Below are 14,293 nucleotides of genomic sequence, written 5' to 3' on the forward strand. Positions count from 1 at the left end.
CATTTTACACAAGGAAACTGAGGCTGAGTTGTAACTTACAGTCATGCAGTTTTTGCCATGATTTGAATACAGTTCTAACTCCAAGTCTGCCTTTTATTTCACTATTGTAGAGACTCAAAAGTAGATAATGGACATGTGTTTTGAAAAGTACAAATCCATTAGTATTATTTAGCACTTTACTTCAAAGAGTTCAAATTGCTTCGTGTTGTGAAGTTTTTTCCACACACACCCCACCCAAGGATACAAGGACTTTTTTCTTGCATTTCTGCATTCAGACCAGTCAGGGTGGGTAGTTGTGCCAGAAAGTTCTAATACTATTTCTTCCTAGCCAAAAATATCACTTATTTCTGATGGGTAAATGTGGCACGGAATTGTTTAAGTAACCAACATTAGGCATTAACCAGTGAAGATAGTGTGCACAGCATTCTGGCCATTGGTCCATCCAATAATCTTTCCATTAACTTATCCTGCTTTCCTTGTTCCTAGAACAAGAAGTTAAATGAGAAATTTTCATATCTAAACAAAGTTAAGAACAAAATTCAGAACTTGTAAAAGGATGCCTAAGTTTAAAATATTAATAAAAAGATCAATTATGTAACGAAAAGCATATGCCAAGGGATCCTAAGACTTATCTAAAGTGTCTTGAGAAGTTTGAGTGCTCCATACAGCTAAGTATTTACATGGTTTGGGAGATGATAAACGGGAAACCAGCCCACAAATTCCATAGGACTTACACAGAACAAGATTCCATTTTAAAAAAAAAAACCCACAAGACAGATGTCTCATCCATTAATTTTCAAATTGTCAAACTGGGATCACATAAACAGCACATTTCTCATTTTTATTTCAACATTTAAGATTCTCCATGGCAGACAGTACCAAAGCATACAGACATTCCACAATGGTAAACAAACTGATCTTAGTTACTAGAATTATACATTAGTAATTTGTGAATTTTTACCCCCTAGAGATCGCATTCTCATCACATTTTATCCAAACAGTGTTGGCCTCATTTCCATTAGAAGAAAAACCTGAAAAGGAGTATATGGTACAGGCATACTCAAATTGTATTTACATTTTCCACTGATGATTTTTCATCTTACTGGCATTTATCAGATATAAATTATACTGCATACATCAATGATAAACTATTAGACCAGTATGAACCATTAATTATACCATGTAGCATATTCAACCAGGTAATGTACTTAAGTATTTTATTCGAAGACTTTATTCTGTATCACCAAATTCTAAATACGGTTTCTGAGTTGTCAATCTACTGCACTGATCTACTCAACTCTTGATTGTTTTGAACAATAAATTTTATTAATATTGGATGGCTTATATAACAAATCTTAAACCACACAAGTACAATGCACAGCTATCAAGTAACAACAACGATGCCTAAAAACCTCAGTAAACAAATGATATGCATTAGTCACCAGCAACATGTTTGTTTTTACTTTTTTGGAGTTATTCAAACACTTCTAAACCGCAAGGAACACTTCTGAAATTTCCTTACAATTGCATATAACCTCTCACATTCTGGAATAAGGTTACAAAGATATTTCTGTCTTTCTTCAGTCAAAAAATTTCTTCTATTTTTTCTAAATGTCCTTAGAGCTTTTATAGAAATACTCCTTTATGGCTTACAAAGCATTTTCCTCACAAGCAGAAGTGAACTATCATCTCCATTTTACAGACTAGAAAACTGATATACAGAGACTTGACTTGCCCATAGTCAGTGTCAGAGACTAATATTGAATTATAAGATAATAGATTTAGAAAGATTTCATAGGTCATCATCTAATCCAACCCCCTCATTTTACAGATGAGAAAAGTAACTCCACACCTAGCACTTTCTCCATTACATGCCACTATTTCTTCTATTTAAAAAAAGGCTGATCATCCTAACATTTTTAAGAGCTGACAAAGTATGTGGTTTTCCCTAAGACATTTTCTACTTATAAAGCATAAAAGGACAATGCATCAGAGAATTTTTTTGTTGCATTAATAATAGGTTTGCACACTGGAGTAATAGTGAAATTTACTGAGGCCTAAATGTCAATATATCAGTTCTTTGAGTATCATACTTACTTCCAGGATCAAATTTTACTTGTCAAAAGATTTTACTTTGAAGAATGATGAATAAGGTATTGCTTCCCTCTAACTTGTCCCAACACCCTAACCCACACAAAGGATAATAAAATTAACTATGTACTTAATACTCAGTGGGTGTATTTGAGGCACAGATAACAAGTTATTACTAATATTGATGCAACTACTTATACATATAAGTATTTTAACAAACTGCTCAACACCTAGATTACTGATGGATTTCAGCACCATCTTCACCATAGCAAAGTATATTAATGTATTAGCTTACAAATCCATTTAAAGCTTTGAAATACACCACCATCTCATCTTTATTCCTAACCAACCAAACTCAAGTCTTTCACTTTAACTCACTCTTGTTAGTCAAAAAGAAACAATGCTTTTAAATCATATTTCAGATAAGTTAATAGGATAAAATGCTTCCCTCAAAAAATTGGGCAAAATTTCAGTCTAGAAGAATACAATTTGAATCTTTTGGTCTATATCACAGGTTCTATTATATGTCAAGAACTTTCTTATTCCCCCAAAGTACTTACTTAATCAAATTATAATGCAAGACACTATAAGAATTCATCTAAAAATTGTAAAATCTCACTTAAAAAGAGTAACTTTCAGTTAAGAATCAGTAACTATATTCACTGGCCAAATAGTCTTAAAATTAAGCTCCTGACTATTCTATTATAAAATGTTTTCTGGACTGCAAATCAAATACATTTAATAGGGGGTGGAGCTCCTAGGCATTTGCAGAGAACCAATGAAACACTGTCAAATATCTAAGCTGACTGCTGGTAGTGGCCATTCGGGTTTGCTACCAAATCTAAATCCACTTCGTCAACAAGAATTTATTCTTAAAAGGACTTCAAGAAACAATCTATATGAGTAAATCATAATCGCAGTTATATGAATTGATCTTTGCCACCACAGTAAAAGAATTTCATTTTTCATAGTCCTACCTGAATGTATATTCTATTCTAAAAATGTGATCAAGTTTGAATCATTCAAAATATAAGTATTTTTATCCCTACTTGCCTTCAATCTAAAACTATATGACCATTACTCTCCCCATCTTTTCTAACTACTCAATACATTTCCCTTTAACACACACCCCTATCAATGCCTCTTCAGATCTTATAGCTATTATGCCCATTATCAACGCATTTGTGCATTTTCTATTTCACCATTCCTGTGCCTCCCTCTTTAGATACAATAGGGTAAAGGAGCTAAAAGCTAATTGTAGGTCAATCAAATCCACTTAGGTGCATGTTGGCACTTAAGTGCATGGCCAAAACAATATCATTCCCAACAGACTAATGTGGTAGAAACCATAGAAAACAAGTATCTGCCTATTCTTATAAAAGTTTACTATAATAATATAGCAACATGGTTAAGCGTAATTATTTCTCTGATGACAAAGTTTATTATATACTACCTTACTCTCAGATGGCAAAGTCTATATACTATCCCATACTCTCCATATCTAAAATAAAAAGTTAGGACCAGTAAACTTTCTGGATTTTTATTAAATCCTAATCTGAGGTAATTTAATAATAATATCTGATTTTACAGACATCATCCTAAAATCTGTAAACATCTTTCCAAAGTAAAGGCAAAAATAAGACTCATATCATGATTTTCTGCAGACTAAACAAGGTGGCTTGGTAACTACACAGAACTCCGGGGTAATTAACATACACTCACTTAGAGTAAATACAAGCAGTGTCCATTTTTAAGTGTAATACAATATTTATTACAGCAGAATTAATCCTAAGGCGTCCATATACGGTATTTAAATTGACAACTGGTACCTTAATAAGTGATACTTTAGTATTTCAATACCACTGAAGTCTCTAAAAACTAACATTATATCATTAAGGGAAAGAAGTGAAATTAAGTTTCAAAAAGACAAGCCACCCTAGGAAAAAATTAAAGAAATAAAGGGGGAAAAAAAGTAAAATTATGACAGTGAAAAAAGTTTAAGTTAAATCACTTTTGGATATTTTGAAGAGAAAAGATAATAAGCTCTAGCTTTTACAAATCAAAATGTTTATTGTTAAATTCAACGCTATTCAATGCCTCCTTAACATCAGTTGAGCTGAAACTAAAAGATCTACAAATTGTCAATATTGGCCTACCAATACTTCTGATCAAAAAAGGCCACAACAGTTAGATTTTTATTACTTGATTTTATTTTACACCAGGTGGTAGATGCAAAGCATTCCTTTTTAATAAAGTATATATAGACAATTAGCTTCACTCAGAATACACTTTTAATGCACATTTAAAAAAAAGGATTCATCTTACAAATTGTTTTGCAATTCAAATATACAATAGTCTTGGAAAACAAATAGTTTAGAAAACAAAAAGCCAATGTAAAAAGACTGATTAAAACAACCAAAACAGTACAGGTTCATATGGCTCTGACTTTACAGTTTTCTTACTGCATCATCAATATCAGAAATCTGTTCCTTCAGTTGGCTCCATTGTTCTGGATTTAAAGAAATACCTAAAACATATTTTTTTTAAAAAATAGAGTTAAAATTTATTTTAAGTGCAGATCTTTACAAATGAAACTTTACAATTGAAACATCACAATTTAAAATTTTAATTACCTATCTTCAATACCATTAAGAGTTTAAAAAAAATTATTACTGCTATATAGAACTTTATTTCTCCACAAAGTGCTCTGTGACCAGGTCAAAACAAGATCATTATTGCTCTTACATACCCTCCACTTTGATAGATGAGTGTATCTTTCAATATTTAAACTCATTCCTATGCAATCTTGACAAGTAATCAGAGCAAATGATAATATGCAGCTACAGCACAGTCATCAGAAAATTAGCAAGCCAAGCAGGCATGCACAAATTTGCCAAGTAACAATCAAATCCAGGACTGAGCAAGGTTTTTTCCACAGGTCCATAGGAAGCCAGGTAAATCACTTAGTTCTAGAGTGTTAAGCAGAATCTAGGGTACAGGCCCCAAGCCTCTTAGGACCCCTCTAGGGTACAAGCCCCAAGGACTCTTGTACCCCTCTTGGTACCTCTTGTACCCCTCTAGGGTACAAGCCCCAAGGACTCTTAGGACATCTCTGATGAAGTTAATTTGGGGCAGGGAGACCACATTGTTCAGGATACATTCAGGAGTATTTCTGAAAGCTATACAACACACTAAATAGTCACATTTCACTAAGTTCTAGAAGCTACAAAACCTAGCAGTACAAATGAAGGGACAGTAATTACCCTAGAGAGATAGTAAACTTCATTTTTACTATCACATCTCCAGAAGCTAGCATGGGCCAATAAAAATATGGTACATTAGCAAATTATCATATTTTGTACAAAGTTATCACTATGGGTACAATTAACTATTAGAGAGAGACACTCTTTCACCTTGTCTAAATTTGAATGTAAGCTTATCAAGGTATTATATCTTGTTCTATCTTATTCTCCAAGCCTCCAATATTTAATGCATTAATTCTACAAGTAAATAAGTGGAGAAAAAGATGAATTTTGGAGATTTCTGAATGCAAAGGGGTAATAACAAAACCGTGAAATGCATTAGGAAACTTAAAGCTATTCAAATAGTTTAACATTTGCAGCAATAAAAAAATCTGTCTAACATGCTAGACTGACTACTGCTGAAAGCAGAAGGGGGAAGCAAAGGAGACACCAATATTCAAGACTTGATTTCAACAAAAGATTTAAAGAGGGTGACAGATATTATGGAAAATGCATTAAGTTTAACAATACCATGTGTAAGACAATGAAATTGTATATAAAGCGGGAGGACAGCAAGTGGAAGCTCCAAATAACAGGGAAGTGGGGTAAATAATGAAGAAAATAAGCAGCATTTTGTCCCAGGTTAAAATTTTGAAACAGTCCAAATGGTTGTCCATATGTTCATGCGGCTGCTTTGTCAAGGTTCTCTGTTTGATATGTGCACTGCTTCTATTACAGAAACGCTTACTTTGGATTCAGTGACCAACAACTATAGGTTTTATAACCTCTCTCTAATCACTTCTTAACAAAACTTTCATCTCCTTCAACCCCAAGTCCTGTCCTTGGCCCTCTTCTCTTTTCTTGGCATTCCTTTCCTATGCAAACTTATGAACTTAACAAAATTTCGAGAAGCCTTTCTATGCAGGTAAATCTCTCTTCTGATCTCCAGACCTACCTCTCTACCTGCCTATACACAATCTCTACCTGGAAGTCATGACCCCCGTACTCCTAAATCACTGTGTCCAAAACTGAGCTCATTATCTTCTTCCCTAAGCATTTCTCTCTCTAGCACCACCACCCATGGGAATAACACCTACCTCCCAGGGTGACTGTGAAAAATCAAACGAGATTATATAAACTTTAAAACACTATATTAATGTTGATTATTATTCCCGATGCCTGCAATGTCCTCTCTCTTCAATTTAACCTGCATTCCTACCCATCATCCATTAAAGGCCAAATAATATGCTACTTCCTCCATAGAACCTTCTCTGAATTCCACCCACTAGCAATGATGGTTCCCCTCCCTTAAGCCACACAAACCACTTTGCTCTGCACCTTAATGAATTTAAGGAATTATGTCTATTAGAGTTAATTTGTGTTTGTCTTACACCCCTAACTAGACTAAACTCAACCATGTAGCAAACCCTGGATTTCAATCTCTAATACTGGAATTTAATAGGGATTTGATCCCCCGAGCAAGTCACCTCTCTGAGGTTGTTTCCTCATCTATAACAAACACTACCTCAAAAGCACGTTTCAAAAAAGGTGCTTCGAACTTTAAAGCACTGTAAGAAGCATGTGAATTTTTGTAATGGCTCTCTCAAGGACCTAACACAATGTTCTGTACACAAATGGCCCTTAAATAAATGTATGTTAAACTGAAAAAATGAATTAAGCTATTTCCCTAATTCAAGAGCAAAGATTAACTCTTCTCTTTCCTTAATAGCACCTAGTATGGGACTCAATAAAGCAAGTATTCAACAAATGCTTCTTGAATAAATAAAGAAGATTTCAATAAAACAGATGTGAGACAAGATGAAGAAGGGAAAGGTCAGGGGTAGGGATAAACATCAACAATTAATCTCTCTTACAGATCAAAGACAGAGAATACGTCCTTCCCAGGGAAGGGTACCTAAAAAATAGTATTCCCAAGTAATTTTATGACAGTCCAATTGGCCTCCAATTATCCCAAAAAAATGGTATAAAACAAAATAATTTCAATCAAAAATAATTAAAATCTCAAATTGATAAGATTATAAAGTGAAATTCTAGAAGCTCTCTGAACTACAGTAAAAAAAATTATAATAAACTTTATATAAATATACATAATTTTCAAAGCTGTGCAATAACAGATCCATGTTTTTTAAAAGTTCTTAACTAGAACATATCCACCACAAAGATGTCTAGGAATAAAAGAATAAAGTTAATCTCATCATTCTTAGGATTTCACAAGTGAAAGTATTCTTTCCACTGATAATTCACAATTCCTCCTTGCCTTAGTAGATGGTTTCACGAGTTTCTGTGGTCAAAAAATTCAATCACTTTGTAACCAACTTTCTGGTGATCAGCTTTGGCTTGATGACCAAAGCTGAAGTCTTTCTTGTATGGTAGTACCTGCCATAACACAACAGACCCACTGTCATAGCCTAAAAGAAGTTACAGTCACCATCTACAGAAGAAAAGGAAGCTTCAGAATAGGATTCTTTTTTATCTTACACTATTATAATTACATAAAGAGGAGATTTAGTTAATTTTCATGTTAATGATAAAATGTCCTAATGAGAAATTGGAGTAATTAGGTTTTAGGCAAATTAGAGACAAGAACCCTTTACATTCTGTACTATATGTATTCTTTTTTTTTTGAAGGGGGGAAGGCAGGGCAATTGGGTTTAAGTGACTTGCCCAAGGTCACACGGCTAGTAAATGTTAAGTGTCTGAGGCCGGATTTGAACTCAGGTCCTCCTGACTCCAGGGCTGGTGCTCTATTCACTGAGCCCCCTAGCCACCCCATATGTATTCTTTAGAGACATGTAAGTTTAGTTCCATCTTAACAATCCTCACAAAGTTATCTTCCAAAGAAGAAAAAAACTCACCTTTTCTACCAGGTTTCATTTCACCTTCCTGATCCATCCAGTATTCTCTAATATCAATTAGGACTTTTCCTTTAAAGTCTCGAACACTGACATATCTCATTTTTCCAATCTGCAAATAAAATAAGGTCATGAAAGATTCCTATCAATATTTATTTGCATAGTAAACTGTGTACAGACTTAAACCACATTAATCATTGAATATTTCACTAAAAACTACCTGATTCCATTATTTGATTATGGAAAATCTCATGACTACTATTTGACTACTTTTTTCAATAAAGTCAAAGTATCTACATAATAAAATTCAATAAAGTTTATCTTAAAAATCTTCCAAATATTTTCAAAAACAACTAGGAACAAAGGAAAACATCCACAAAATTTGTATTAATAAATTTGGGAACTATTATCTTGGGTTTTTTTAAAAAAATTTTTATGAATGTCTTGTTTCTTATATCATCATAATAATCCCCCCTCCAACTCCCTCTCAGAAAGTCATTCCACATATCAAGTAGTATTTTTTTTTTGCTTTTTTTTTTTCTGGAGGGGGAAGGCAGGGCCATTGGGGGTGAGTTGCCCAAGGTCACACGGCTAGTAACTGTTAAGTGTCTGAGGCCACATTTGAACTCAGGTCCTCCTGATTCCAGGGCCAGTGCTCTATTCACTGTGCCATCTAGTGTCACTGTCACCCCTTAAGTAGTATTTTTTTAAAATAAAAATATCAACACAATTGATTGGCACATGGAAAACATCCAAAAACATACACAATATACCTGTCACTTCTACAAAGGAGTAGGTTATGGTTTCCCCTCACATATCTTCGTTTGGTTCATACTTGATCTTTATTATTTTGTTACATTCACTTCTATTTGGAGGGGTGTGTGGTTGTTCTTTCCATTTAACACTGCTGTAATTGTTGTGTAGATTTTATTTCACTCTGCATCAGTTCATACAGATCTTTCCATGCTTCTCTGTATTTATCACACAGATCATTCTAATAGCATAGTAAAATTCACTACATTCATGTACCACAATATGATTAGCCATTCCCCAACCCAATGGGCATCGATTTTGTTTCCAATTCTTTTCTATCACAAAAAATGCTGCTATAAATATTTTGGTGTTATATGGGGACTTTCTTCTCACTGATGGTTTCCTTAGAGTGGACTTATAGCCCACTAAGAGAATTTCTAGTTCATAGGATATGGACATTTTAATCACTTTATTTGCATAATTTCAAACTGCTTTCCAGAATGACTGTACCATTTCACTGATCCACTATCAATGTATTAGTGTGCCTATGATTCTATAACCACTCCAACATCGACTACTGCCATTTTTTGGTCATCTTTAACAAATTAGAGTGAAGTGAAACCTTAGAAGTTGTTTTGATTTTCACTTCCCTTATTATGATTTACAGTTTTCTTTCATATGGTTGTGAATATTTTGCAATTCTTCTTTTGAAAACTATCTGTTCATATCTTTTGACCACTAATCTACAAGGAAATGGCTACTACTCATTGTGTGTATACAATATGTTTATATTAGTTAATATATAGATATCAAAGAGATTATACAAATTTTTTTTTCCCATTCAACCACTTCCATTCTTATCTTAGGTGCATTAAGTTTTTCTATGCAGGATCTTTTCAGTTTCATATAATCAAGGTTATCTATTTTATATTTTGTAACTGCCACTTTCTCTTGTTTGGTTAAGAATACTACTCAAAGGTTTGAGAAGCACATGATCTGCTTCTCTTCTAATTTTTTTATGATATGATCTTTAATATCAAACATGTCCATTAAAATGTTATCATGGAGTACAGTATAGGGTATTGGTCTAAGTCTAATTTCTGCCTTACTGATTTCCAGTTTTCCCATTAGTTTTTATCAAATCAAGAGTTTTTTCCTAAGTAATTTATGTTTTCCATTTTATCAAACACTGGGTTATTGAGTTCCATCATTTCTGATTCTCCCTTTTCTAATATGTTCCAATGATCAAATATTTTAATCAATATTAGATGATTTTGATGAGTGATGCCTTAGAATAGTCTGATGTGTAGAAATGCTACTGTCCCTTCATCTCAATTTCTTTTCATCATTTTCTTCAACATTCTACTTTATCAAGTTCAATAAAATATCCCCTTGGAAATTTGATTAGTATAGGAAACTATCATCTTTGAAAGAAAACTCTTTAGAGTACAACTACAAGGGCACATATTGCCAACAGATACTAAGTGAAAAAATGCACAAATTTAATGTTTTTTGTTTTAGCAAAATGTTAAGTTCTAGAGGAGACAGCAATCAACAAGCTTTATTAAGTGCCTATTAAGCAACAGGCACTATGCTAATAACTAGAAATACCAAGACAGAAATAAATTAAGTCTCTGCTCTCAAATTACCTCCTAGAGGTAAACCACATATACAACTTGTAAAATATAATTACTTTAAAATTACATACAAAGTATTTTAAGTGACATGAGAAAAGCATTCACAGCTGGAGGTAGAAGAATCAGAAAAGGCCTCCCATAAGAAAGACTGCTTCAGCCAAGTTTTGAAGGCCACTAGGGATTTTAAGAGGCAGAGGTGAGGAAAGAGTGCATTCCAGGCATGGGGGACAGAGGCACTGTGAATGCAGGAAGACCAGAAATGGCAATGTTGTGCATCAGGAACAAAACAGCTAGTATGGCTGGACCACAGTACATAACGAGGTTATGAAGAGTTTTAGAGGGATTGGGGCTGAAAGCTAAAGAAAGCTCTTTCTTTAAAAAAAATTTTTTTTAAGTTTTGATGATCACTACCACTTGTTTGGGGAAAATACAAATTTAAATGGATTACTGAAGTGATCAAGATACAAGATAGAAAATTAGAGATACTATTAGACATACCATTTCTTGCAAAATGGAAGGTAGCATATAAAGAACAGTAATAAATGCTTTAAACAAGGACTAAAGTAATGGCTCATAAAATAAACTGAACAGCTTAGGTATTACTAATTGATGACACCAAATCACCATTTACATATTCTGTATATTCTTATCTGGTATAGAATATAAGTTCCTAAAGACCAGGGATTGTTTCCTCTCTGTCTTTGTATCCCCAGTGCTTGGAGCATGAGGCTCTTAATAAATGCTTCTTGATTGAGAAAGGATATCTAACAAATGACCCGTTGGAATAATAAACATTAACTAAGGGCCTACTCTATGTCAAGTTGTTTAGTGCTAGAGAAAACTAAACTATTTCTATGGCGTGGTCAATAATCCTAAAACTGTTTTCCTGAGATGAATTTTTAAGGATTCTTCTGAACCAAAAATTTTACATAACAGGTTTTTGTTGTTCAGCTGTATCTGACTCTTTGTAACCCCATGGACTATCCTCCAGTACCTCTTTAAGTCTGTCCAAGTTCATGTTTGTTGCTTCCATGAAACTATCTACTATCTCATCCTATACCTATCACCTTTTCCTTTTGCCTTCAGTCTTTCAAAACATCAGGGTCTTTTCCAGGGAGTCCTATCTTCTCATTATGTGGGCAAAGTATTAAAGCTTCAGCTTCGGTATTTGACCTTCTAGTGAAGAGCCTGAATTAAATTCTTTTAAGTAATGACTGATTAGACCTTGCATCCAAGGAACTCTCAAAAGTCTTTTTCAGCACAATTCAAAAGCACTGATTCGTGATGCTCATCTCTCCTTATAATTCACCTCTCAGTCATACCTTACTACTGGAAAAACCATAGATTTGACTCTATGGACCTTTGTTAAGCAAGGATATCTCTGCTTTTTAGTATACTATCCAGGATTTACCATAGCTTTACTTCCAAGGAGCAAGTGTCTTTGAATTTCATGGCTGACATTGCCACCTGCAGTGATCTTTGGATCCAAGAATATAAAATCTGACACTACTTCCATTTCTTTTCCTTCTATTTGCCAGGAAATGTTTGTTGTTCTGAGCTGTTTGGTTTTTTTTTTTTATACTAAGCTTCAAGCCAGTTTTTATACTCTCATTTTTCATCCTCATCAAGAGGTTTCTTAATTCTTCTTCACTGTCTGCCAAAAGAATGTTATCTGCTGCATTTCTAAGGTTGTTGATATTTCTCATGGCGACCAGCTTTTGATTCATCAGCATGGCATTTCACATGATGTATTCTGCATATAAGTTAAATAAATCAGGTGACAATATACAGTCTTGTCTTATTCCATTCCCAACATTAAAGCAATCAGTTGTTTCGTGTTTGGTTCTTAACTGTTGCTTCTTGGCCTGCATACAGGTTCCTCAAGGACAAGTACTGGCACTTCCCTCTCTCTGAGGACTTGTTGTGATCCATGTAGCCAAAGGTTTTAGTGTAGTCAATGAAGCAGAAGTAGATGTTTTTCTGGAACTCCCTTGCTTTCTTCATAATCCAGAGAAAGTTGCCAATTTGGTCTCTAGTGCCTCTGCCTCTTCAAAAACCAGCCTGTTCTGGTAATTCTCAGTTTCACATATTGCTTGTGAAATCTTATGCATAACCTTGCTGGCATGTGAAATAACTGCAACTTGTTCAGTAATCTGAACATTCCTTGGCATTGCCCTTCTTTAGGATGGGGATGTAAACTGATCTTTTCCAATCCAGTGGCCCCTACTGAATTTTCCAAATTTGCTGACATATTGAGTGCAACACTTTATTTAAAACCCTAAAAGATGTTAAAGTGTTTAAAGTTTAAGCTGTAATTCCACCACCTCCACTAGCCTTACTGTTAGCAATGCTTCCTAAGGTCCATTTTACTTCATTCTCTAGGATGTCTGGCTCTAGATTAGTAATCATACCATCTTGTTATCAATGGTTAAGATCTTTCTTGTATAGTTCTTTTGTGTATTCTTGCCCCTTTTTCTAATCTCTTCTGCTTCTATTAAATCCCTACTACATTTGTCTTTTATCATGCCAATTTCTGCGTGAAACTTTCCCTTGATATCTCTAAATTTCCTGAAGAGATCTTGTCTTTCTCGTTCCATTGTTTTCTTCTATTTCTTTGTACTGTTCATTTGAAAAAACATCTCTCTTGCTATGCTCTGTAATTCTGCATTCAGTTGGGTATATCTTTCCCTTTCTCTTTTCTTTCCTTATCCTTTTGTAAAGCCTTGTCAGACATCCATTTTGCTTTCTTACTCTTCTTTTTCTTTGGAATGTTTTTTGTTGCTGCCTCCCATACAATACTACAAACCTCTGTCCACAGCTCTTCAGGCACTCTGGCACTATTTATCAGATCTAATCCCTGAAATTTATTCATCACATCTACTTCTTATTCATAAGGGATGTTATTTAGGTCATATTTAGTCTAATAGAGGACAGCAAAGTGCCATACTGGATAGTGCTAGCCTAAAGTAAGGTAGACTCATCACCCTGAGTTCAAATTCCACCTCAGACACTAGTTCTGTGACCCTGGGCAAGTCATTTAATCCTATTTCCCTCTGTTTCTTCATCTGTAAAAGGAGCTGGAGAAGGAAATGGCAAACCATTCCAGTATATTTTTTTTTTGGCCTTCTGGAGTGGGTAATGCAGGGCAATTGGGGTTAAGTGACTTGCCCAAGATCACATGGCTAGTAATAAGTGTTAAGTGTTTGAGGCCGCATTTGAACTCAGGTCCTCCTGATTCCAGGGCCAGTATTCTATTCACTGTGCCACCTAGCCACCCCCATTCCAGTATTTTTGCCAAGAAAACCCCAAACAGGGTCATGAAGTCAGATACAACTGAAAAAATGACTGAACAACATATGGCCATTCTTCAATCTAAGTCTGAATTTTGCAATAAGAAACTCATGATCTGCACCACAGTCAGCTCAAGGTCTTGTTTTAACTGACTATATATAGCTTCACATTTGGCTGCAAAGTATATAATCAATCTCATTTCCATATTGACCATATGATGATGTCCATCTGTAAAGTTACCTTTAGGGTTACTGAAAAAGAGTCTTTGTTATGACTAGCAAGTTAGATTGATAAAATTCTAGCAGAGGCCCTGCTTCATTTTGTATTCCTGAAGTGCCCACCAGAAATTATACACTAGAGATCCCTTAAACCTGCTAGAGGGGACGCCTACTGGGTTCCTTGGAAA

At 34.5% G+C, this 14,293-nt stretch overlaps 1 protein-coding gene across 1 annotated transcript in view; it reads right to left on the minus strand.

The window, feature by feature from the left end:
• Window positions 1-4,283: 4,283 nt before the first annotated feature.
• Window positions 4,284-14,293, minus strand: part of LOC138172773 (activated RNA polymerase II transcriptional coactivator p15) — a 216,636-nt gene continuing 206,626 nt past the window's right edge. Inside the window, exons 5-6 of the mRNA XM_069102626.1 lie at window positions 8,210-8,318; window positions 4,284-4,618 (exon numbers count right to left, since the gene is read on the minus strand). Of these exons, the coding sequence (XP_068958727.1) occupies window positions 4,539-4,618; window positions 8,210-8,318 (189 nt within the window). The 3' untranslated portion in view covers window positions 4,284-4,538. The remainder of the gene's footprint in view (window positions 4,619-8,209; window positions 8,319-14,293) is intronic.

The sequence above is a fragment of the Petaurus breviceps genome, unplaced genomic scaffold (assembly GCF_028583685.1).
Source record: "Petaurus breviceps papuanus isolate PSGF00001 unplaced genomic scaffold, PetGlider_PUasm1.0 129, whole genome shotgun sequence".
Classification (NCBI taxonomy): domain Eukaryota; kingdom Metazoa; phylum Chordata; class Mammalia; order Diprotodontia; family Petauridae; genus Petaurus; species Petaurus breviceps.